Here is a 27,433-nt window from a genome sequence, read left to right on the forward strand (position 1 = left end):
TACACACATGTCGGTTGGAGTGACAGCGAAGTTCGGACTCTGGAGTTATCCCAGAATTTTGAGGATCATAATGACAAGGAAGTACCTGTGTTGTATTTATAGGGAAGGGGAAAGCTCATGGTGTAGTGGGAAGGTGATGAAAAAGGAAAAGGGGAGGGATTACTGAGGGAAATGGAAGGAAATGAGGAAGGGGAGGACTTGGTCCAGGTAGGCAGATGCCATATAAACAAAAGAGGGCCAGAGGATTTCAGTGACGAAGAGGGGATTAACAAAAATGTAAAGATTAGAAATATAGATAAGAGCAGCACAATAAAAAATGAAGGTAATAATTTCCAAGGATTGAATGAGGGGGAGGGGAAGCCAACCTTCCCCGATTAGCAAGCCTAGAAGAAAAACTTGAGAAAATTGTCAAACATTAGGAGGATAGGTTCGGTGAACTCACGAAGATCATGCAGAGAGTAGAAAAATTGGAAGAATTAGAGAATGTGAACCAAAAACTAACTAAAGAAATAGAAGCATTAAAAAGACAGTTAAAAGAAGTAAAAGATGAGAATGAGGAATTAAAGAAATAAAGAGAATAAAGAGTCCATAGCAAAAGAAACACAGGGTTGGAAAAAATCCAAGAGAACAGCAAAATTGCATTTAATGATATAGTAAAACAGCAGATGAAAGAACAAACTGAAGACACAGTTATTAAAGTAATGAGACAGAAGGAGAATATAGTAAGAGACTTAGCAGATAAAAAGAAATGTATAATTATATTAGGAATGGAGAAGTATAATCTAAATAGAACCACAAGAATCAAAGAGGAAAAAGAAAAAGTAAACAGTTTATTAGAATTAGTTCAGGAAGATGAACCTGAAATAGGGAAACAAATTAAAGAGATGTATAGACTCAGAAAATATAGTAAAGATAAGACCAGACCAATTAAGGTTAAATTCAGGTCACAAAAGATAGCAGAGAATATCTTAGCAAAAACAGGGAAACTAGCAGACAGTGAACATTATAAAAAGGTATGGATAAAAAGAGAAATGAATAAAGAGGAAAGAGAGGATGAGAAGGCAAAAAGACAAGAAGCTAAAGAAAAAAACGAGAAGAGATCAGTCAGAAAAAGAGGAATTCTATTGGAGAGTAGTGAATATGAAAGTGACAAAAGGGGTCATAACAGAGAAAAACAAAAGGGAAACAGAAAATATAATGGAAGTAGCAGAAAATTAAGAGTGTCTTACACAAATATAGATGGATTAATAACAGGATTGAATGAAATGAATGATTATCTGAAGGAAAAAGAACCGGAAATAATGGGAATTGTAGAGACAAAATTAAAAGGTCCACTACCACCCAACAGTGTAGGACATGATGCATATAATTATTGGATTAGAAACAGAGAGACAAAGCAAGGGGGTGGAGTTATGTTCCTGACTAAGAAGGATATAAACATGAAGAGTGTCACATATGGAAAGAATAGAGTATAGATGATTATGATTGAAGGGGAAGACAGAGATAAGAAGAGCAGAGAGTTTGTAATAAATTATGTGTCTCCAAAAACAGCCTCGTGGGATGAGAGTGAACATAAAAGTATGTTAGAAGACACAAGGATAACATTAAATAAGATAATGGAAGATGGAGGAAGAATAGTTATGATAGGCGACTTTAATTGCAAAGAAGTCTGCTGGGAAGAGATGACAGTAAAGGGTGGAGACGACTCATGGGGAAATGTTCTACTTGAGATGATTATTGACCATACAATGACACAATGGATTCAAGAGAACACTAGGTATAGAAATGAAGAACCATCGAGACTAGACATAATAATCACATCAGAACCTGAAATAGTGGAAAAGATTGAATATAAGACACCAATAAGTAAAAGTGACCACATATTGATTGAACTGGAACTAAATGAGGAAAAATACATGAAAAGAAATGAACAATATAGAAAAGGAAGATTGATGTATGAAAAAACATACATACATACATATACCAAGGCTTTTTCCCCCTTCCAAGGGAGGTAGCCAAAAAGGGAAAGGCATAAAAACACTCCCACCCATTTCATCCCTAAATACACTCCACACCCCTCCCACCCTTCCTCTCATCTGAGCACCTCCTGGATGACGGGTCATCCCTGCACCCTGCCCACCGCCCTGGGTCAGAAGCAGTGTCGCAAGACACAGCACATCCACAGCAAGGCCGCTTCATTTAATCGGCGACCCCCCCTCTCCGTCCCCCTTTGCATATAAGGAGAGGACGGGGAGAAATCCCTTCGGGCTGCGTCAAAATTTACTCACACATACTACCCCACCCCCACCCCCCCGCCCATTCCTCCTCATGCAGTCACAACATCATCCATATACAACCATTCTCCACTCACCTCTGTCTTCCGTCCTCTCCCTTCCTTCCTCAACAGACATTCCCCTCTTCCCCAAAGCCCCCTTCACCCCATCCATCCACCTCATCCTAGGACGTCCCCTCATGTTCACTCCCTCCACATCTGCCTTCCATACCTCTTTTACTAGTCTTTCTTCACTCATTCTTTCCATGTGTCCAAACCATCCTAATATTCTTTCATCAACCCTCTCTCCCAAATCCTTTTTCACCCCTGTTCTCCTCCTCACCTCCTCATTTCTCACTCTATCTAGCCTAGTAACCCCCACCATACTTCTCAGACACCTCATCTCAAACACATTCAAACTCCTTCTCTCTTCTTCTCTTATGTTCCACGTTTCTGCCCCATACAGTGCTGTTGGCACAATCACTCCTTCATACAGTCTCCTCTTCGCATCCATTCCCAAATGTCTATTTCTCATTACACTCTTTAAACCACCAAGGCATTTACTCGCTTCTCTCACTCTACATTCTACCTCCACCTTCACTCCACCTTTTCCTGCTACACTTGCACCCAAGTATCTAAAACTATCCACTTCCTCCAGTCGCTCTCCCTTAATGTTCACTTCCAGTCTACTGCCACTTTCACCCCTTGTACATCTCATCACCTTACTTTTACCCACATTTATCTTTAGCTTTCTTCTATCACATACTCTCCCAAACTCTGCCACCAGCTTCCTCAATCCCTCCTCTGACCCTGCCACAAGCGCAGTGTCGTCCGCAAACAACAGCTGGCTCACCTCCCACTTTTCTCCATTTTCTTTAACCATCTCCAATCCCTGACTCACTACCCTAGCATTCACCTCTCGCACCACCCCATCCATGTATAAGTTGAACAGCCAGGGCGACATAACGCATCCTTGACGAAGTCCCACCTTTACTTCAAACCACTCACTCTCTCCATTTCCAATCCTAACACATGCTCTACTACTCACATAAAAACTCTTGACAGCTCCCAAAAGCTTTCCTCCTATCCCACAAATCTGCACAACCTCCCACAGCGCCCCTCTGTCCACCCTATCATAAGCCCCTTCCAGATCCATAAAAGCCCAAAAAACATCCTTCCCCTTTCCTATAGCCTTCTCACATATCTGTCCCACCACAAAGATCTGATCTACACAACCTCTACCCGTCCCAAATCCACACCGCTCCTCACCAATTACTCCCCCTGTTCCTCTCCTAATCCTCTCAATTAAGATTCTCCCATAAGCCTTCCCTACTACACTCAACAGGCTAATCCCTCCGAAACTACTACATTCACACTTGTCCCCCCTCCCCTGTAAGGAGGAACCATACAGGCACTACTCCAGTCCTCCGGTACTCTACCCTCTCTCCAGCAAACATTAGATAATCTCACCAACCAGTCCACCATCACTGAACCTCCCTTTTTCAGACATTCTGCATGACATCCATCCAGACCAGGTGCCTTACCTGCTTTCATCATCTTTACAACTGCCTTCACCTCATCCTTCCTTATTTCTCCTCCATTCTCCTCACTCATCACTCTCATTTTCTTCGTATTTCCCACTGCAGCTATCTTTCCTTCCCTATCCTCCTTCACATTCAGCAACTCCCTAAAATATTCTGCCCATCTTCCCCTCACTGCCATCTCTTCCATTATCAACTCTCCATCTGTACCTTTTACCTTTTCTTCCCTACTTGATTCGCCTCCTCTTCCTCTCTTAATTTCTTTCCAAAACATCTTTTTATTACTTTCAAAATTTTCTGTCATACTCCTACCCCATTTCACATCTGCTCTCCTCTTTGCCTCCTTTACCTTTTGCTTTACTTCTCTTTTCTTTTCTTTGTACGTCTCATATGACTCCCCTGTCCTCTTTTGTAACCAATCTGTGAATGCTCGCTTCTTCTCTTCTACAACCTTCTTTGTTTCCTCATCCCACCATTCACTACCCTTCCACACACCATCCTTGCACACTTTAAGACTCCCTCCTTGAACCATCCCCATTCCTCCTCCACACCCATCTCTGCTCTATCCTTTACTCCCTCCCACTCCTCCTTCAGCTTCTTTTCGTACTCCTTCTCCTTTTCCTTTTCATTCAAGGAGTTCACTCTAAGAACCTCCCTACCTTTTGTCCCTTTCCTCCTTCTCCATCTATCCTCCACTCTCAACTTACCTTCCACCAAAAACTGATCTGATATTCCCCCACCCTCTCCCCTTAGCACATGTACATCCTTAACTCTTCCTATCATAATCCTATTTACCACTACATAATCCATTAGCGCTCTATCTACCACCCTTCCCTCCACCACCCTCTCCCATGTGTACTTATGCTTGACTTTCTTCCGAAACACTGTATTTGCTATCATCAACTCTCTTTCTAGACACATTTCCACCATCAACTCTCCACTATGATTCTTTCCTGGAACTCCACACTTCCCAACCACTCCATCGATTGGACCATTTCCCACTCTAGCATTAAGGTCTCCCAGTACTATTACATTGACATTTCTTCCGAAACCCTCTATGCACTCATTTAAATCTATCCAAAAGGCCTCCCTTTCTTCCATGCTCTTCTCACTGCCCGGCCCATATGCACTTACAAAGACCCACATCTCCTTTCCCAGTTTCACCTTCATCCACATTATCCTTGAGGAAACCTCCTTCCACTCCACTACCCCTTTACCTATCTCCTCACTTACTAGAATAGCCACCCCTTCCCTCCCTCGCCCTCTCTTCACTCCTGATAACCTCCCACTTACACTCCCAAACATACACTCACCCTTCCCTTTCAACTTAGTTTCACTCAAAGCCAACACATCCAACTTTCTTCTCACAAACATACTACCTATCTCTTCCCTTTTACTCTCATCTGTACCACATCCACGCACATTAAAAGACCCAAACCTTAGGGTGCTGGCCCGAGGCCCGCCAGCACCCCTTATGCCTTTTCTTTTTGTTTTAGGAAATTGCCCCTTGGGGCTACAGGGAGAAGGATGCCTAGTCCCTCTCCCCGTCCCTCTCTTCTCGCCTCTTACGATCCAAGTGGGAAAACTTGGTGGCAGTATTCTTTTCCCCCACCACAGGGAAATCCCCCAATCAGAAAGAGAATACTCAGAAAAATGGTACAGGACAGCAACAAGGGGTTGGGGGGACAGCATAACGGAGGGACAGTCGTAGTATAAAAGTGTCATCATTTCTCTATGAACAGAATTTCTTCTATCATAGACAAAATGATGTGTAGCTCTGGTCCGTAGGGGCGCCCCATATAGACCCTAAAGTATCGACTGCATGCTACTTTGCCACAATAACAAGCAGCCAATACCCCAGACGGGTAAAATAAGAGAACTCTTTCAAAAAGAAAACTGGGAAAGAATATACAAAGAGGAAACAACGGTGGAAGAGAAATGGAATATTTTGCCAAAAATTTATAAAAAAAGGAGTGGAAAACTATGCCCCAAGACAAAAGCAAGGAAAAGAATATGTAAAGTGCTGGTACAACAAAAGTTGTAGGGAGTTAAAAGACAAAAGAGATAAAGCTTGGACCAAATGGAAGAAATACAAAAGACCTGAAAATGGAAAATATATACTTGTTATGGAAATGAATATGTACAAGTGTGCAGAGAGGAAAAGAGAAAATATGAAAAAGATGTCATAGAGAAATATAAAGATAAACCAAAACTATTTTACAGATTTGTAAGCAACAAACTGAAAAACAAACAAGAATTAGAGAAATTAAGACAAGGAGGAGTTGAATACACAGAGGAAATAGAAATGGCAGAAATTATGATTGTGAGTCACTACAGAGTGATCTCAATAAAGTATGGGAATGGAGTAGGATGTGGGAGATGGAGTTCAATACTAAAAAGTGTAGTATAATGGAATTTGGAAAAAGCAAAAAAAAAAAAGAATAATAGGATCATTGGGATATAATAATAATAGGATAATAATAGGTTATAATGATAATAGGATAATTGGGAGAAGAAGGAATAAAAAAGGTATAAAATGGGAAGGACCTGAGAGTCATTATTATGAATGATATGTCACCTGATAAACATATAAACAAAATTTTTGGAGAAACTTATAATTTAATAAGAACAATCTAAGTGGCATTTACATACCTGGATGAAGAAATGGTGAAGAAAATACTAATCACCTTGATATGACCAAGATTGGAATATGCAGCAACGATGTGGTCAAGTACAAAAAAAATGTATAACAAAACTTGAAAGAATACAAAGAGCAATTACAAAATTGGCACCAACACTCTCAAAACTATCATATGAAGAGAGACTAACAAAACTTGAACTACAGACATTAGAGCAAAGAAGAGAGAGGAGATTTGATAACTATTTACAGAATCATGAAAGGCATAGAAACTATTGATAGAGAGGATCTAATAAAATGGGATGATAGAAATACAAGAGGACACGGAAAGAAAATCAAGACAGCAATAGAAGAGATCTGAAAAAGAACAGCTTTCCTCACAGAGTAATAGACATTTGGAACAAGTTAGATGAGAAAGTGGTGTGTGCAAAAACAATACATGAATTCAAAAACAGTTTAAATAAAATGAGATATGAAGACGGGACACCATGAGCATAGCTCCCATGAGCATAGCTCCCCTTCCCATAAAATACAACTAGGTAAATACAACTAGGTAAATACACAGGATCTGAAAAAGATTTGGGGGTAATTATCACAAACGACTTGTCCTATGATAAACAGATTAACAAAATTGTCAGGGAGGCTTACAACTTGCTAAGATCAATAAAAGTGGCATTTGCATACTTGGACGAAGACATGATAAACAAAATATTAGTTACATTGATAAGGCCTAGACTAGAGTATGCGGTGACATTGTGGTTGCCCAGTACCAAAAAGAATATAAAGAAAATAGAAAGAATCCAGAGAGCAGCAACAAATATGGCACCTACACTTGCAAACCTATCATATGAGGAGAGATTGGCTAAACTGGAGTTACCGACGCTGGAGCAAAGAAGAGAGAGAGGTGACCTACTGACCATCTACAGAATCATGAAAGGCAAAGAGATACTCGATAGAGAGGACTTACAAAACTGGGACAAGAGATACCCAAGAGGACATGGAAAGAAAATAAAAAACATAGCTACAGAAGAGAACTGAATAAAAACAGTTCTCCACATAGAGTAGTGGACAATTGGAACAAACTGGACAAAGAAATAGTATGCACAAAAACCATTCATGAGTTTAAAAGCCACTAGACACTGCGAGATACAAAGGTGAGACACAACAAGCGTAGTTCCCCTTCCTGCAAAATACAACTAGGTAAATACAACTAGGTAAATACACACACACACAAATTGGGAGAAGAAGAATTTAAAAAAGTAGAAAATGAGAAGGACCTGGGAGTCATTATTATGAATAATATGCCCCCTGAGAAGCATATAATTTTTTTTTTTTGAGAAACTTATAATTTAATAAGAACAATCAAAGTGGCTTTTACATACCTGGATGAAGAAATGGTCAAGAAAATACTAGTTACCTTGATAAGACCAAGATTGGAATATGTAGCAACGATGTGGTCACACAAGTACTAAAAAATGTGTAACAAAACTTGAAAGAATACAAAGAGCAATTACAAAACTAGCACCAACACTCTCAGAACCATCATATGAAGAGAGACTAACAAAACTTGAACTACATACATTAGAGCAAAGAAGAGAGAGAGGAGACTTGATAACTATTCACAGAATCATGAAAGGCATAGAAACTTTTGATAGAGAGGATCTAATAAAATGGGATAGTAGAAATACAAGAGAACATGGAAAAAAAATTAATAAAAGACAGTTATAGAAAGGACCTGAAAAAGAACAGCTTTCCCCACAGAGTAATAAACATCTGGAAAAAATTGGATGAAAAAGTGGTGTGTGCAAAAACAATTAATGAATTTAAAAACAGTTTAAATAAAATGAGATATGAAGACGGGACACCACGTGCATAGCTCCCCTTCCTGTAAAATACAACTAGGTAAATACAACAAGGTACATACACACACACAAACACATTTATATATTTGGACGAAGAAATTATTTAAAAAAATATTGGTCACACTGATAAGGCATAGACTAGAATATGTGGCAACATTGTGATCACCCAGTACCAAAAAGAAAATAAAGAAAATAGAAAGAATCCAGAGAGCAGCAACAAATATGGCACCTACACTTGCAAACCTATCATATGAGGAGAGATTGGCTAAACTAGATTTACTGACTGAAGCAAAGAAGAAAGAGAGGTGACCTACTGACCATCTACAGAATCAGGAAAGGCACAGAAATACTTGATAGAGAGAACTTATTAAACTGAGACAGGAGAAGTACAAGAGGACATGGAAAGAAAATAAAAAAAAATATAGCTACAGAAGAGATCTGAAGAAAAACAGTTTTCCACATAAAATGGTAGACACTTGGAACAAACTGGACAAGGAAATAGTGTGCACAAAAACCATTCATGAGTTTAAAAGCAAACTAGACATTGTGAGATACGAAGGCTGGACACCACAAGCATAGCTCCCCTTCCCACAAAATACAACTACCGTAGGTAAAACTAGGTAAATACACACACACACAAATGTATAACAGAATTTGAAAGAATACAAAGAGCAATTACGAAACTGGCACCAACACTCTCAGAACTATCATATGAAGAGACACTAGCAAAACTTGAACTACAGACATTAGAGCAAATAAGAGAGAGAGGAGACTTGGATAACTATAGAATCATGAAAGGCATAGAAACTATTGATAGAGAGGATCTAATAAAATGGGATAGCAGAGATACAAGAGGACACAGAAAGAAAATCAAGAAGAACAGTTATAGAAGAAACCTGAAAAAGAACAGCTTTCATCACAGGGTGATAGATGTTTGGAACAAGTTAGATGAGAATGTGGTGTGTGCAAAAACAATACACGAATTTAAAAGCAGTCTAGACAAAAAGAGATATGAAGATGGGACACCATAAGCATAGCTCCCCTTCCCATATAATACAATTAGGTATATACAGAATGTTGGATATATGGAATAACTTAGATGAAAAAACAGTGTGTGCTAATACTATTCATGATTTTAAGAATAAACTTGATGCTGAAAGATACAAAGATGGGTCACCACAAGCATAGCTCCCTTCCTGTATAATACAACTAGGTAAATACACACACACACACACAAAACTTAATGGAAATGTTGATATTCAGGTGGGTGAGGGAAAATATAACATATGGAGGAGGAAAAGAAGAATAAAAATTGGAAGTGGTGTGATGATAGCAGTGGGAGAAGAATTGACCAAGTTAAGAAACATGTAGCAGTATAATAAAAGTTTCAACATTTCTCTGTGAGCAGACTCCTCTATTATGAACAAAATGATGTGTGACTCTGGCCCTTAGGGGTGCCCCTTATAGACCCTAAAGTATCAACTGCATGCTACTTTGCCATAACAACATGCAGCCACTAACCCCTTGTTGCTGTCCTGTACCATTTCTGTGAATTTCATTCCCTTGTTTTGCCTACCCTGTGTTGGGTGGGAAAAGAATGCTGCCACCAAGTATTCCCACTTGGCTCATAAGAGGCGAGAAAAACGGGATGGAGATTGGGACCAGGCATCCTTCTCCCTGTAGCCCCACAGGGGTCATTCCTAAAAAAAGTAAAGGCATAAGAGGGTCTAGGAGTTTTCCAACCAGCACCCTAAGGTTTGGGTCTTTTAATGTGCATGGATGTGGTATAGGTGAGAGTAAAAGGGAAGAGATAGTATGTTTGTGAGAAGAAAGATGGATGTGTTGGCTTTGAGTGAAACTAAGTTGAGAGGGAAGGGCAAGTGTGAGTTTGGGAGTGTAGTTGGGAGGTTCTCAGGACTGAAGAGAGGGCAAAGGAGAGAAGGGGTGGCTATACTAGTAAGTGAAGAGAGGTAAAAATGTAGTGGAGTGGAAGGAGGTTTCTTCAAGGATAATGTGGATGAAGGTGAAACTGGGAAAGGAGATCTGGGTTTTTGTAAGTGCATATGGGCCTGGCAGTGAGAAGAGTGTAGAGGAAAGGGAGGCTTTTTGGATAGATTTAAATGAGTGCATAGAGGGATTAGGGAGGAATGTCAATGTAGTAATATTGGGAGACCTTAATGCTAGGGTAGGAAATGAACCAATTGATGGAGTGGTTGGGAAATGTGGAGTTCCAGGAAAAAAATCGTAGTGGAGAGTTGATGGTGGAGATGTGTCTTAGAGAGTTGATGATAGCAAATATTGTGTTTCAGAAGAAAGTCAAGCATAAGTACACATGGGAGAGGGTGGTGGATGGAAGGGTGGTAGATAGAGCATTAATGAACTATGTAGTGGTAGATAGGAGTATAATAGGAAGAGTTAAGGATGTACATGTGCTAAGGGGAGAGAGTGGGTGAATATCAGATAATTTTTTGGTGGAAGGAAAGTTGAGTGGAGGATAGATGGAGAAAGAGGAAAAGGGCAAAAGGTAGGGAGGTGCTTAGAGTCAACTCTTTAAATGAAAAGGAGTACAAGAAGAAGCTGAGAGAGGAATGGGAGGGAGTGAAGGATAGAGTAGAGCTAGGGGTGGAGGAGGAATGGGGATGGTTCAAGGAGGGAGTCACAAGGTGTGCAAAGATGGTGTATGGAACAAGAAGGATGGGAGGAAATAGAAGGAAGGGTAGTGAATGGTGGGATGAGGAAACAAAGAAGGTTGTAGAAGAGAAGAAGCGAGCTTTCACAGATTGGTTACAAAATAGGACGAGGGAGTCATATGAGAAGTACAAAGAAAAGAAAAGAGAATGGGTGGGGGGATGGGGGGTGAGGTAGTATGTGCACAAGGTAAAGGAGGCAAAGAGGAGAGCAGATGTGAAATGGGGTAAGAGTATGACAGAAAATTTTGAAAGTAACAAAAATAAGCTTTGGAAAGAAATTAAGAGAGGAAGAGGAGGCAAATCGAGTAGAGAAAAGGTAAAAGGTGCAGATGGAAAGGCACCTGGTCTGGATTGATGCCATGCAGAATGTCTAAAATAAGGAGGTACAGTGATGGTGGACTGGCTGGTGAGGTTACTTAATGTTTGCTGGAGAGAGGGTAGTGTGCTGAAGGACTGGAGGAGTGCCTGTATAGTTCCACTTTACAAGGGAAAAGGGGACAAGTGTGAGTGTAGTAGTTCCAGAGTGATAGCTTAAGTGTAGTTGGGAAGGCTTATGGGAGGATATTGATTGAGAGGATTCGGAGAGGAACAGAGGGAGTAATTGGTGAGGAACAGTGTGGATTTAGGACAGGTAGAGGTGTAGAGGTTGCATAGATCAGATTTTTGTGGTAAGACAGATATGTGAGAAAGCTATAGGAAAAGGTAAGGATGTTTTTTGGGCTTTTATGGATATGGAAAAGGCTTATGACGGGGTAGACAGGAAGGCACTGTGGGAGGTTTGTAGATATATGGAATAGGAGGAAAGCCTCTAGGAGCTGTCAAGAGTTTTTACAAGAGTAGTAGAGCATGTGTCAGGATTAGAAATGGAAAAAGTGAGTGGTTTGAGATAAAGGTGGGACTTTGTCAGGGATGTGTTATGTCGCCCTCGCTGTTCAACTTATATATGGATGGGATGGTGCGAGAGGTGAATGCAAGGGTGGTGAGTCAGGGATTGTAGATGGTTAAAGAAAATGGAGAAAAGTGGGAGGTGAGCCAGTTGTTGTTTGCGGACAACACTGCGCTTGTAGCATGATCAAAGGAGGGATTGAGGAAGTTGGTAATAGAGTTTGGGAGAGTATGTGATAGAAGAAAGCTGAAGATAAATGTGGGTAAAAGTAAGGTGATGAGATGTACAAGGGAAGAAAGTGGCAGCAGACTGGAAGTAAGCATTAAGGGAGAGTGACTGGAGGAAGTGGATAGTTTTAGATACTTGGGTGTGAATGTGGCAGGAAAGGGTGGAGTGGAGGTGGAGGTAGAATGTAGATTGAAAGAAGTGAGTAAATGCCTTTGGGGATTAAAAAGTGTAATGAGAAATAGACATTTGGGAATGGATGCTAAGAGGAGATTGTATGAAGGAGTGATTGTGCTGAGAGCACTGTATGTGGCAGAAACATGGAACATAAGAGAGGAAGGGAGAAGGAGTTTGAATGTGTTTGAGATGAGGTGTCTGAGAAGTATGATGGGGGTTACTAGGCTAGACAGAGTGAGAACTGAGGAGGTGAGGAAGAGAACAGAGTTGGTAAGGGAGTTGGGAGATAGGATGGATGAAAGAGTATGAGATGGTTTGGACACATGGAAAGAATGAGTGAAGAAAGACTAGTAAAAGAAGTATGGAAGGCAGATGTGGGGGGAGTGACCATGAGGGGGCAACCTAGGATGAGATGGATGGGGTGAAAGGGGCTTTGGGGAAGAGGGGAATGTCTGTTGAGGAAGGACGGGAGAGGACAGAAGACAGGGGTGAATGGAGAATGGTTTTATATGGATGATGTTGTGATGTATGAGGTGGAATGGGTGGGGGGTTGGGGGTGAGGTAGTATGTGTAAGCAAAATTTGATGCAGCCCTAAGGGATTTCTCCCCGTCTTCTCCTTTTCTGCATGGGGGACGGAGAGGGGGGGTCACCAATTTAATGAAGCGGCCTTGCTGTGGATGTGCTGTCTTGTGACACTGCTTCTGTCCCAGGGCAATGGACAAGATGCAGGAATGACCCATTATCCAGGAGGTACCAAGATAAGAGGGAGGGTAGAGGGTGGAGGGGAGTGGAGTGCATTAGGGATGGAGTGGGTGGGAATGGTTTTTATGCCTTTGTTTTTTGGCTACCTCCCTTGAAAGGGGGAAAAAGCCTTTGGTATATGTAAGAAACATGAAATTTACAAATGTGCATTCCTTTATAAAAATTAATGATGATAAATAAATAAATGAATAGATAAGTAAATAAATAAGAAAGAAAAAGCAAGAACATTAATGAATTATTTAAAATTTGGAGAGCTTTTATGGGAGGAATGGGCTACAGGTGATTCATCCTGGGGCAGCATACCGATAAACATGAAAGTGAATTATATAACATGATGAGTAAAGGGACCGACTATATATGAAGGCAAGAAAACACCTGCAAAACTGGAATTTATTTCAACCTAAGCACATGAGATTATTGAAACAGGATATAGTGAACAGTGCCCAATTGAAAAGTGACATATGATTTACACTGGAAATAAGGAAGAGAGAAATTATAAGAAATTTAGACAAGATACAACTATGCAAAGGCTAACTTTACCATACAGGGAAAGTATGTGTGTGGGTGGGTGGGGGGTATTCACCATGGTCTTTGGATCACGTGTTGGACTTCTGATCGACAGCAATTACCCTCACAGGAGAGAGCTCAGAGCTCATATATGGCCTTATTGAGGGTGGCACCTACTTGCCACCCATGAATTGGAGTGCTGGATCACAGTGTAGCACTGCTGAAATTTTTCCAACCCTGTGTGAGACTTGAACTTAGACCGCTGAATTAACGGTCGAGAATGGTACAACTGCACAGTCATGGAGATATGTATTTACCTAGTTGTATTTATTTTATGGGAAGGGGAGCTATGCTCATGGTGTCCTGTCTTCATATCTCATTTTATCTAGACTGTTTTTAAATTCGTGTATTGTTTTTGCACACACCACATTCTCGTCTAACCTGTTCCAAACGTCTATTATCCTTTGGGGAAAGCTGTTCTTTTTCAGGTCTCTTCTATAATTGTCTTTCTTGATTTTCTTTCCATGCCCTCTTGTATCTCTACTATCCCATTTTATTAGATCCTCTCTATCAATAATTTCCATGCCTTTCATGATTCTATAAATAGTTATCAAGTCTCCTCTCTCTCTTCTTTGCTCCAATGTCTGTAACTCAATTTTTGCCAGCCTCTCCTCATGTGATAGTTCTGAGAGCGTTGGTGCAAATTTCGTAATTGCTCTTTGTATTCTTTCAAGTTTTGTTATAAAAAAAATTTTGTACTTGGTGACCACATTGCCACTGCATATCCCAATTTTGGTCTTATCAAAGTGACTGGTATTTTCTTTACCATTTCTTTATCCAGGTATGTAAATGCCATTTTGATTGATCTTATTAAATTATAAGTTTCTCCATTTTTTTTTTTTTTTTATATGTTTCTCAGGGGACATATCATTAATAATAATGATTCCCAGGTCCATCTCATTCTCTACTTTTTTAATTTCTTCCTCTCCCAATTTATATGATCCCACTAATCTTTTTTTGCTTCCAAATTCCATTATGCTACACTTCTTGATATTGAATTCCATCTCCCACTTCCTACTCCATTCCCATACTTTATTGAGATCACTATGCAGTGACTCACAATCTTCTTTGGTGTTCACTTTTTCAAAATTTTTGCATCGTCTGCAAAGAAGCTCATATAACTTTCAAATCCTTCATCCATATCATTAATATATATAGCAAACATGATTGGGGCCAGAACTGTTCCTTGTGGAACTCCACTAATCACCTCATCCCAATTGGGATGTTTGTCTCTTATTGCCCCTCTCATTTTCCTTTCATGCAAGAAGTCTTCCATCCACTGAAGTAGTTTGCCCTGTATTCCTCCTGCAGTTTCTAATTTCTTCAGCAATTTCTTATATATTTACCTAGTTGTTTTTTACGGGAAGGGGAGCTATGCTTGTGGTGTCCCGTCTTCATATCTCGTTTTATCTAGACTGTTTTTAAATTCGTGTATTGTTTTTGCACACACCACATTCTCATCTAACTTGTTCCAAACATCTATTACCCTGTGGGGAAAGCTGTTCTTTTTCAGGTCTCTTCTATAACTGTCTTGATTTTCTTTCTGTGTCCTCTTGTATCTCTACTATCCCATTTTATTAGATCCTCTCTATCAATAGTTTCTATGCCTTTCATGATTCTATAAATAATTGTCAAGTCACCTCTCTCTTCTTTGCTCTAATGTCTGTAGTTCAAGTTTTGTTAGTCTCTCCTTATATGATAGTTCTGAGAGTGTTGGTGCAAATTTCGTAATTGCTCTTTGTATTCTTTCAAGTTTTGCTATACATTTTTTTTGTACTTGGTGACCTCGTCATCGCTGCATACTCCAATCTTGGTCTTATCAAAGTGACTAGTGTTTTCTTCACCATTTCTTCATTCAGATATGTAAATGCCACTTTGTTCTTATTAAATTATAAGTTTCTCCAAAAATTTTTTGTTTATATGTTTCTCAGGGGACATATTATTAATAATAATGACTTCCAGGTCCTTCTCATTTTCTACTTTTTTAATTTCTTCCTCTCCTAATTTATATGACCCCACTATTCTTTTTTTGCCTCTTCCAAATTCCATTATGCTACACTTCTTGATATTGAATTCATATCCCACTTCCTATTCCATTTCCATACTCTATTAAGATCACTCTGTAGCAACTCACAGTCCTCTACAGTGTTCACTTTTTTCAACAATTTGCATTGTTTGCAAAGAAGCTCATATAACTTTCAAATCCTTCATCCATATCATTAATATATATAGCAAACATGATTGGGGCCAGAACTGTTCCTTGTGGAACTCCACTAATCACCTCATCCCAATTGGAATGTTTGTCTCTTATCGCCCCTCACATTTTCCTTTCATGCAAGAAGTCTTCCATCCACTTCAGCAGTTTGCCCTGTATTCCTGCAGTTTCTAATTTCTTTAGCAATTTCTTATATGGCACCTTATCAAAAGCTTTTTTCAGGTCTAGAAATGCAGAATCAGCCCATCCATCTCTTTCTTGTATTACATCTATTAGCCTTGAATAGAAACACATTAAGGTTGTGATGCTTGATCGCCCTTGCCTACACGGTAAATCCAAATTGCCTTGGATTTAGTATGTTTTATTCCAAATGCCTTACCCATGTAATTTTGATCATTCTTTCACAAATTTTAGCTATCATACTTGTAAGAGAGACCGGTCTATAGTTAGTAGGGTCTTCCTTGTTTCCCCTTTATATATTTGTACTATATTTGCTCCTTTCCAATCTTCTAGAATTTTTCCTTCTTTCAATGAACTGCTTATTAGACTATTTTATTTGTTAGTTCATTCCTGCATTCTCTCAAAATCCAGTTTGCCATTTTATCTGGTCCATGCAATTTTCTGACATCGATATTACCCAAGTGATTCATGATTTCTTTCTTTGTTACTTCTATTTCTTTCATAGGGGGGACTTTCTACTCCCACATGACATCTCTTAAGTTGTATGATCTCCCTTGTAAACATCGATTTAAAATGCTTGTTCATAATTTCTGCCATTTCTATTTCCTCTGTGTATTCAACTCCTTGTAGTTTCTCTAATTCTTGTTTGTTTTTCAGTTTGTTGTTTACAAATCTATAGAATAGTTTTGGTTGATCTTTACATTTTTCTATGACATCTTTTTTGTATTTTCTCTTTTCTTCTCTGCACACTTGTACATATTGGTTTCAATAACTAGTATATATTTTCCATTTTTTCAGATCTTTTGTATTTTTTCCATTTTATCCAAGCTTTATCCCTTTTGTCTTTTAACTCCCAACATCTTTTCTTGTACCAACACTTTTCATATATATATATATTTTTTTTTTGTCTTGAACATACTTTTCCACCCCTAAATTTTTGTCAAAATATTCTATTTCTCTTCTACTGTTGTTTCCTCCTTGTGTATCTTTTCCCAGTCTGCTTTTTAAAAGAATTCTCTTAATTCATCAAAATTTGTTTTTCCATATATCAATCTTCCCTTTCTATATTGTTTGTTTTTTCCATGTATTTTTCCTCATTTAGTTCCAGTTCAACCAATATGTGGTCACTTTTACTTATTGGTGTCTTATATTCAATCTTGTCCACTATTTTAGGTTCTGATGTGATTATTAGATCCAGTCTCGATGGTTCTTCCTCATTTCTATACCTAGTATTTTCTTGTATCCATTGCTCCATTGTATGTTCTATAATCATATCAAGTAGTACATTTCACCATAGGTCGTCTCCACCCTTCATTGTCATCTCTTCCCAGCAGATTTCTTTACAATTAAAGTCACCCATTATAACTATTCTTTCTCCATCTTCCATTATCTTAGTGTTATCTTTGTGTCTTCTAACATATTTTTGTGTTCTCTCTCTTCCCATGAAGCCATTTTAGAAGCCACATAATATACCACACACTTCCTGTTCTTCCCATTCCTGTCCTCCACTTCCATCATAATCATCTCTATTCTTTCCATATGTGACATTCCTCGCATTTATATCCTTCTTAGTCAGGAACATAACTCCACCCCTTTGTTTTACATCTCTGTTTCTAATCCAATAATTATTTGCAACATGTCCTACACTTCGGTGGTAATGGACCTTTCAATTTTGTCTCTACAATTCCCATTTACCTTGAAGCACTTCTGCCTCAAGGGGATGTAGCTCCCCCGACGGAACTTGAGGCAAGGCCACTTCGTAGCCGCCACCTTTCAGTTTGTTGTTTGTAGTCCATCTAGTCAATAATGGAGTTGGAATTCACTGGACGTGATACTGTATAACCTGGGATGCCCGGCTGATCTGGTAGGGTTGACAAGAATTTGTCAAGTTCCCTTTTGAAAACTTCTGTTTTAGCACCTGTAATGTTCCGTAGGCGTTTGGGTAAGTGATTGAACAGATGAGCCCCCTTTCTTGAGATGCTGTTGTGTTGGAGTGTCTTGACTTTTAGCGGGCACTCTGATGGCAGGGCCAATTGGGTGCATTTTCAAACAAGGCCACATCGTGCCGCTGGAGGCTCTGCAGAGAACCTTTACCTCAACAATCAAAAGAACCCCAGCTCACCAAGATGTGGACAAACACAATTACTGGGAAAGACTGGCTAAAAATGAACTCTACTCCATAGAGAGGAGACTAGATATCTGATAATATATACATGGAAAATCCGGGAAGGCCAGATCGCTCCACCCAAAACAGAACCTATTAAACCAGTAAAGATTGACGAGTTAAACGCCATATGAGGACGGAGCCTTTATTTGTACGACGTTTCGCTTATTACAGCTTTTTCAAGTACAAGTTGAGATACAAATGCTTGAGATTAGATAAGGGGAAAGGAGGGAACGGGGAGAGAAAAGGGGGGGAAAGGAAGAGGAGGAGGAGGAGAAAGGGGGGGGGATGGAACACTGGGAAAGGATGAGAAAGCTGGCCCAAACGTCCGTGGGCGAAATGTTCACAAAGGGTGGTTTAGATATTTAATTTTTTTTTGCTGGCCATGAGTATTAGGGGAATTATGTGGGGCGAGATGTTAAACATGCCCCCGTTTTGTTCAATAGTGTTCGTTCCTTGAATGATTGCTGCTTCTAAACACTTCCTGCAGATTTTGTCTGGTTCTCGTAACAGCAGCTCTGCATTCTTCCAGTCCATAAGATGGTTTTCCTTGTTTCTGTGTCACACATGCATTGGTGGTGACATCATACCTGACGTCGTAACGGTGTTCACGTATTCGTGTATTCAGGTCGCGTGACGTTTCTCCGATGTAAACTTTATCACATCCTGAACACGGAATACGATAAACACCGGCTTTGGTGCCCGGTGTCTGGTTGTTGTGTATTTTCGTCTTCGTGATGTCTTTTATCGTCCTGCTTGTCTGGCACACTACTTCCAAGTTGGTGGTTCTTAAAAGATGTGTCAGGTTGGTGGCAACGTCGCTGGTTGGCAACACGAGACGTCTTGTTGTGCTGTCCTGCTGCCTACGGCTTTCCCGAATCTTAGCGGCCTGCTGTCTGCAATTATCTAAAAGAAATTCTGGAAATTTTAGTGTTAAAAGGGTCTCTTTAATAAACCTGCATTCTTCTAAGTATTTTGCACTGCATATCCTAAATGCCCAAAGGAAAAAGCCTATTACTACTCCTCTCTTGGTCCTTATATCATGGTGGGAGTAGAAAAGAATTAAATCATTTTTGTTGGTGGGCTTTCTATACACTTTGAATTCAAGCTGTTTACCGTACTTAAAGATATGTGTGTCCAGGAAAGGAAGAGAATCGTGGATTTCTTCCTCTAGGGGAAAACTGAATGGTGGGCTCCACTTCGTTTAAGGCCGTCTGCAAGCGATGAAGATTGAAACGCCTGGGTGTGACGAGTAAGATATCGTCCACATATCGCAGCCAGGTCACATGCTCGGGAACGATGTTGGCAAAGGGTCCTGTTTCTAGAAATTCCATAAATAAATTGGCCAGGATTGCACTTAATGGAAAACCCATGGCCATGCCAAATTTCTGGTGGAAGAAACGGTCCTGGAATCTGAAATAATTAAATTCAACACAAAGTTTTATCAAATCGACAAAGTGGTTGGGGGGGCAGGGGAAGTCGATTCTATCCCTAAGGAGCTGTATTACCTTATCCGAGGGAACACACGTGAAGAGACTCTTCACGTCCAGGCTGGCCAACTTCTTGTTTCTGGCGGAGATATCTCGGATTCTGTCTAGTAGGTCCCCTGAGTGTCTGAGATATGCTCCACTGATGGTTCCCAGGAGGGGGGATAGATATCTGGCCAACGTACCTGCTAATCTGTGGGGAGCACTCCCTATCCCTGATGTTATAGGTCTCATTGGAATATAATTTTTGTGTGTCTTGGGCAGACCATACATCGTAGCTGTGCGTGGGAGATTTGGCAATAAGTGAAGGAGCTTTTTACCTGCATCTGAATTTTTGAGATTTTTTCTTAACTTGTATGCGAAGTTCTTCGTCTCGTTGTCTACTTCTGCCTGGGAGACTTCACGATATGTATTATCATCACTGAGCAGATCTTTCATCTTCCTCTCGTAGTCTGAACTGTCCATCACCACTACTCCACCTCCCTTGTCAGCGGTGGTGATTCTGATGGAAGAATCCTTGGCTAACTCTGCTAGAGCTCGAACGTACCCTCTGGGTATTGTAGGGTTGGGACGTTCGTTGAGAGCTAAGGTCAGAAGTCCTTGTGTGAATTCATGCAAGGTTACACACAAGGACTTCTGACCTTAGCTCTCAACGAACGTCCCAACCCTACAATACCCAGAAGGTACATTCGAGCTCTAGCAGAGTTAGCCAAGGATTCTGGCCAATATATTTATGGAATTTCTAGAAACAGGACCCTTTGCCAACATCGTTCCCAAGCATGTGACCTGGCTGCGATATGTGGACGATATCTTACTCGTCACACCCAGGCGTTTCAATCTTCATCGCTTGCAGACGGCCTTAAACGAAGTGGAGCCCACCATTCAGTTTTCCCTAGAGGAAGAAATCCACGATTCTCTTCCTTTCCTGGACACACATATCTTTAAGTACGGTAAACAGCTTGAATTCAAAGTGTATAGAAAGCCCACCAACAAAAATTATTTAATTCTTTTCTACTCCCATCATGATATAAGGACCAAGAGAGGCTTTTTCCTTTGAGCATTTAGGATATGCAGTGCAAAATGCTTAGAAGAAGAGTGCAGGTTTATTAAAGAGACCCTTTTAACACTAAAATTTCCAGAATTTCTTTTAGATAATTGCAAACAGCTGGCCGCCAAGATTCGGGAAAGCCGTAGGCAGCAGAACAGCACAACAAGACGTCTCGTGTTGCCAACCAGCGACGTTGCCACCAACCTGACACATCTTTTAAGAACCACCAACTTGGAAGTAGTGTGCCAGACAAGCAGAACGATAAAAGACATCACGAAGACGAAAATACACAACAACCAGACACCGGGCACCAAAGCCGGTGTTTATCGTATTCCGTGTTCAGGATGTGATAAAGTTTACATCGGAGAAACGTCACGCGACCTGAATACACGAATACGTGAACACCGTTACGACGTCAGTCATGATGAAACAAGGAAAACCATCTTATGGACTGGAAGAATGCAGAGCTGCTCATACGAGAACCAGACAAAATCCGCAGGAAGTGTTTAGAAGCAGCAATCATTCAAGGAACGAACACTATTGAACAAAACAGGGGCATGTTTAACATCTCGCCCCACATAATTCCCCTAATGCCCATGGCCAGCAAAATTTTAAATATTCAAACCACCCTTTTTGAACATTTCGCCCACGGACGTTTGGGCTAGTATTCTCAACCTTTCCCAGTGTTCCATCCCCCCCCCTTCTCTTCCTCCTCTTCCTTCCCCTCCTTTTTTTCTCTCCCCGTTCCCTCCTTTCCCCTTATTCAATCTCAAGCATTCGTATCTCAACTTGTACTTGAAAAAGCTGTAATGAGCGAAACGTCGTACAAATAAAGGCTCAGTCCTCATATGGTGTTTAACTCGTCAATCTTGTCGGCAACTGCCACTTTCATGATAAAGAGAAACAATAATCAGAGAATACAGATGGCAGAAACAATATTAGTTGCCAGTTTTGTGGATAAAATGTACATACAGAAATTGATAGCAATGGACCATTACTGAAAGAAAGAAGAGAGGTGATATATTAGTAATATTCAGAAAATTAAAGGAAGTAGATGAAACTGACGGAGAAGATCTCTTGATTTTGGACAGAGAATGTTACGAGCTCAAAGGAACAAATTTAAGAAACATATCTGAATGATGTCAATAAAAAACGTTTTCTGTGTTCTTGAATGAACATCCACACTGTTCCTCACCAATTACTCCTTCTGTTCCTCTCCTAATCCTCTCAATCAAGATCCTTCCATAAGCCTTCCCAACTACACTCAACAAGCTAATCCCTCTGAATCTACTACATTCACACTTGTCCCCTTTCCCCTTGTAAAGAGGAACTATACAGGCAGTCCTCCGGCACTCTACCCTCTCTCCAACATTAAATAACCTCACCAACCAGTCCACCATCACTGTACCTCCCTTTTTCAGACATTCCGCATGGCATCCATCCAGACCAGATGCCTTACCTGCTCTCATCATCTTAACAACTGCCTTCACCTCATCCATCCTTATTTCTCCTCCATTCTCCTCATTCATCACTCTCATTTTCTTCGCACTTCCCACTGCAGCAATCTTTCCTTCCCTATCCTCCTTCACAGTGTGGATTTAGGACAGGTAGAGGTTGTGTAGATCAGATTTTTGTGGTAAGACAGATATGTGAGAAAGGTATAGGAAAGGGGAAGGCTGTTTTTTTGGGCCTTTATGGATCTGGAAAAGGCTTATGACAGGGTAGACAGGAAGGCACTGTGGGAGGTTATGTAGATATACGGGATAGGAGGAAAGCTTCTGGGATCTGTCAAGAGTTTTTATGAGAGTAGTAGAGCTTGTGTCAGGATTGGAAATGGAGAGAGTGAGTGGTTTGAGGTAAAAGTGGGACTTCGTCAAGGATGCGTTATGTCGCCCTGGCTGTTCAACTTATACATGGATGGGGTGGTGCGAGAGGTAAATGCAAGGGTAGTGGGCAAGGGATTGGAGATGGTTAAAGAAAATGGAGAAAAGTGGGAGGTGAGCCAGCTGTTGTTTGCAGACGACACTGCGCTTGTGGCAGGATCGGAGGAAGGATTGAGGAAGTTGGTGGCAGAGTTTGGGAGAGTATGTGATAGAAGAAAGCTAAAGATAAATGTGGGTAAAAGTAAGGTGCTGAGATGTACAAGGGGTGAAAGTGGCAGTAGACTGGAAGTGAGCATTAAGGGAGAGCGACTGGAGGAAGTGGATAGTTTTAGATACTTGGGTGCAAATGTGGCAGGGAAAGTGGAGGTAGAATGTAGATTGAGAGAAGCGAGTAAATGCCTTGGTGGATTAAAGAGTGTAATGAGGAATAGACATTTGGGAATGGATGCTAAGAGGAGACTGTATGAAGGAGTGATTGTGCCAACAGCACTATATGGGGCAGAAACATGGAACATAAGAGAAGAAGAGAGAAGGAGTTTGAATGTGTTTGAGATGAGGTGTCTGAGATAGAGTGAGAAATGAGGAGGTGAGGAGGAGAACAGGGGTGGAAAAGGAGCTGGGAGATAGGGTTGATGAAAGAATATTAGGATGGTTTGGACACATGGAAAGAATGAGTGAAGAAAGACTAGTGAAAGAGGTGTGGAAGGCAGATGTGGAGGGAGTGAACATGAGGGGACGTCCTAGGATGAGGTGGATGGATGGGGTGAAGGGGGCTTTGGGGAAGAGGGGAATGTCTGTTGAGGAAGGACGGGAGAGGACAGAAGACAGGGGTGAATGGAGAATGGTTGTATATGGATGATGTGATTGCATGAGGTGGAATGGGTGGGTGGATGGGGGGTGAGGTAGTATGTGTGAGCAAAATTTGATGCAGCCCGAAGGGATTTCTCCCCGTCCTCTCATTTTATGCAATGGGGGGACGGAGAGGGGGGGTCGCCGATTTAATGAAGCGGCCTTGCTGTGGATGTGCTGTGTCTTGCGACACTGCTTCTGACCCAGGGCAGTGGACAAGGTGCAGGGATGACCCGTCATTCAGGAGGTGCTAAGATAAGAGTGAGGGTGGAGGGGTGTGGAGTGTATTCAGGGATGGAATGGGTGGGAATGATTTTATGCCCTTTTCTTTTTGACTACCCCCCCTTGTAAGGGGGAAAAAGCCTTGGTATATGTATATATGTATGTTGAATGAACATCTACAATATCTGAGATTATACAGCTCAAGCAAAAAACACAAACGATGTCAAGGTATGATAAGTGGAGAAAAAAGAACCACTCAAATGAGGGTCCTTTCCTGTATATTACAATTTGACGAGTGGTTCCTAAAGTTTTTCAGTCCCAATACCTCAAAGTTCAATTCCAAGTCTTTTAATTTTCAGTACAAAGAGCTATCAGGATGGCTATAAAAACAGCTGAATTGTATGGACTGCTCTTATTTTATATTGAGTAAATAAATAAATAAAGTTCAACTCTTAATGTACAAAAAATTCAATATTTTTCAGGATGCCTTTTTTGATACCCCAGAAACTGGTTTTGATATCCCATGGGATTATTGAGGCACTACTTTAGGAACACCTGAATTAGACAAACACACGTGCACTTGTGCATATCAGGTCCTGGCGATGACATACGCAAACAGGTGCGCCGAGCTGACATTGCCCATGGACAGCTCCCGGCCGCCACTCGCGACTGCTTCCTACGGTACTTTAGTGACGTGCTGGTCTCCAAGGACGACCCCAGCATCGCCCCCCCCCTAGGAAAGACCATGGTTCTCCCCCCCCCCGTCGTGAGAACCCACCTACAAGCCGACGCGACGCCCCACGCCGCCCAGGCCGATACCGCTCGCATTTCAGGTTCAAGCGAAGGAAGACTTGACTCAATGGTGCAGCAAGGTATCGTCACGCTCATCGTAAGGCGAGCTCTGTCACCGCCACCCGTGCTGGCGCCCTTCGAGCACCGGGCCGACCTCTCCGCTCGGCGAAGGATTTGTCGTCCTCGTGCGCGGACCCCCTTCGATTCCGCCCCCGACGCAGTTTATATGCGTGACTGAAATACCGCGCACTTCCGCCTCGTCCAGTGTAGCCTACGGTTTCCGACGAATGCCGAAAGCTGATACGCCACTACCACTGGAGACGCTTGCTGCCATCTGGGCCGCACCCAATTGGAAGTCATGCCCGTTTGGATGGCCCCACTTCTCGTGGATGACGGACCATCGTTCGCTCATCCCCCTCCTCACGCCAGGAACTCCGTCACCGGCAATACCGGCGCTCCGCAGTGACGACCCGTCGCCAGCCGCCGACACCGACGGAGCGCTCTGAAGACTACGGGCCGCGGCACGGATAAGCCCCGCCTACGGTCACCCGCTGACCTGCGTGACATCAGGGCTCCCGTCCTACTACCGCGCCCTACCCAACTCCATCCCTCCGTAGTGGAAGCTCCGCACCGCCCCTTCCGCTGACGAGGACCGGCGCTGTCCGACAGCGCGTTGACGCCCTGACATCTCCGGGAGCGACCACAGGTCTTGAGAGAAGCCGCCCCGTCGCGTCCCTTCCTTCGGTGGAGGACATGCCGTCCTCATGCGCGGATCCCCCCACTTCCGCCGCTCGCCCGGGCTTGCGGGTAAGCATTCCCCTCGCCGTGGTCGTGCGAGCGCGGAAGATGGGGAGGTGTGGTATAGTGTTATCATGGGCCCTGGCGTTCGACACGAGCAGGGCACCATAGGTTTACAAGGACTCTTTGGGCACAAGGCCCTCATTGATAAATATGTAGGACGTGGCATAGTTTTCCCTCTGCGCAAGGAATACGACTTTACCCCCAAGTCAGTCTAGAACTGTCCGTCTTACTGTGAGCATGTAGCTCTCCTATTGTGACACCTCTGTACGCATAACCCACTTATTAATAAAGACTCCAAACGTCCCCCCGCGTTTCTGTTGCATTGCTTAAGCTAAATTAATTTGCTTTTTCTTCTCTTTCCCACAGTCACTTCATCGGCAGCACCAGAACCAGCACCGCTCGCTGGTTTCACACGCCATTGAGGGGGAAGTCGAGGTGAGCAAAACTCCTGAGGAATCCGTTTGTTCCCTTGAAGGGCCTTCCGTCCTCTCCGTGTACGCCGATGGGCCCTCCACCTACTCCGAGATGGGAACACCGTCCATCCTCCATCGATCCTACAAACTCTGAATCCTGCATGGTCGTCCCTCTTGTAAATGATATGGATCCTGCACCTTGCACCCAAATAATCCGATACTACTTGATCACATGCTACCTACATCCTGCAACACCGACCTTCACCAAGCCCGAACTGGTTGGTCATCCATGGACTGCTTAATTGAATTTAATGTTAAGCTGTACCAACTGCAACAACAGATTCGTCATATTCTTTTACGTTATTCATCCCAGTCCACCGCAACTCGGTGGGTCATCCATCTTCCCCAGTGTGAGACATCAAATTCCCCAGATAGTCTGTGATTCTCCTTGTTCCTGATTTTCTCAACTTACATACTAGAATTTCTTCTTTGTTTTTGATTTGGGAAATCGAGTTGTCTACTCACCTTCCCAGTAACTTGTCAACTAATTCCATATGCATTACCTGAGCATTGTGTTTACTTTCGTGTATAGTTACAAATAGTGTGTATCTTATGAATTCTTTTCAATTATCATAACCCCATGTCATGCTAACAAAATTGGAGTATATACATGAAGACAGAGAATGCGCCATGAGCAATAAACTGAACCAGTTAATGTTGGGTGCTATTTGATTTCTTTTTGACTGTTCCTTCTTCGGTTCCCACACCCAAATCACTGTTTGATGACAACGTAGTCATGCATATAAGAGGAAATAGTACCACTTTGTTAGTCATTTCCGATGTGTGAGCACAAACGACATATTTTCATTAGTAACCAAGAAAATGTGCATATATAGTATCAATATTTACATTTGTTATTGTAATATATTTCTTTCTCAATAATCTTAGAAACAAATGAAAAGTTAATTTTTACTGGTATGACTGCACCAAGGCTATTCATGTGCAATACACACACACACACACACACATACACACACACGCGCGCGCGCACACACACAAACATGTCGGATTGACAGCAAAGATTGGAACTCCGAAAAAATTGCAATTTTCGGGGATTTCAGTAATGAGGGAGTACCTGTGTTGTATTAGTAGGGAAGGGGAAAGCTTGTGGTGTAGTGGGCAGGTGAAGAAAAAGGAGAAGGGGAGGCATTATTGGGGAAAATGGAAGAAAATGAGGAAGGGGAGGAATGGGCCTTGGATGTCAGAAGGGGTGTCAACAAAAGGTGTGCAGATGACACAGATGAGGCCAACAGGTGAGCAGAGGTATTAAAAGTAGAAATATAGATAATAGCAACTCAATGGAAAGAGAAGATAATTACTTTTATGGATTTAAGGAGGGAGATGACAACCTCCCCCGACTAGTAAGTCTAGAGGAGAAACTAAAAAAAAAAAAAATGAACGAAGCATGGGAGGTTAGGTTTAGCCAACTAACACTAATTACACAAAGAGTTGGTAAACTGGAAGAACTAAAGAAGAACCAAAACCTAACTAAAGAAATGAAAGAATTAAATAGACAGTTAAGTAAAGGATGAAAATGAGGAATTAAAGAGAAATAAGAAAGAAAATAAAGAGTCCATAGCAAAAGAGGCAAGTGGTTGGAAAAAAGTCCCAAGAGAATAACAAAGTTGAATTTAGAGATATAGTGAAACAACAGATAAAAGAACAAACTAAGGACACAGTTATTAAAGTGATGAGAGA

At 41.6% G+C, this 27,433-nt stretch overlaps 1 protein-coding gene across 5 annotated transcripts in view; it reads left to right on the forward strand.

Annotated features, from left to right (window-relative positions):
* Window positions 1-27,433, forward strand: part of smog (G-protein coupled receptor 158 smog) — a 205,192-nt gene that overhangs the window by 170,969 nt on the left and 6,790 nt on the right. For 3 of the 5 annotated variants that reach the window (XM_076201996.1, XM_076201998.1, XM_076201997.1), the window contains one exon: window positions 25,629-26,392. In XM_076201996.1, coding sequence (XP_076058111.1) covers window positions 25,629-25,829 — 201 coding nt within the window. In that variant the 3' untranslated portion in view covers window positions 25,830-26,392. Of the gene's footprint in view, window positions 1-25,628; window positions 26,393-27,433 lie in introns of those variants that run through there. The other 2 variants (XM_076201999.1, XM_076202000.1) reach the window with 1 other exon arrangement.

Source organism: Oratosquilla oratoria, chromosome 18, assembly GCF_046742065.1.
Source record: "Oratosquilla oratoria isolate Oo_2021 chromosome 18, ASM4674206v1, whole genome shotgun sequence".
Lineage (NCBI taxonomy): Eukaryota > Metazoa > Arthropoda > Malacostraca > Stomatopoda > Squillidae > Oratosquilla > Oratosquilla oratoria.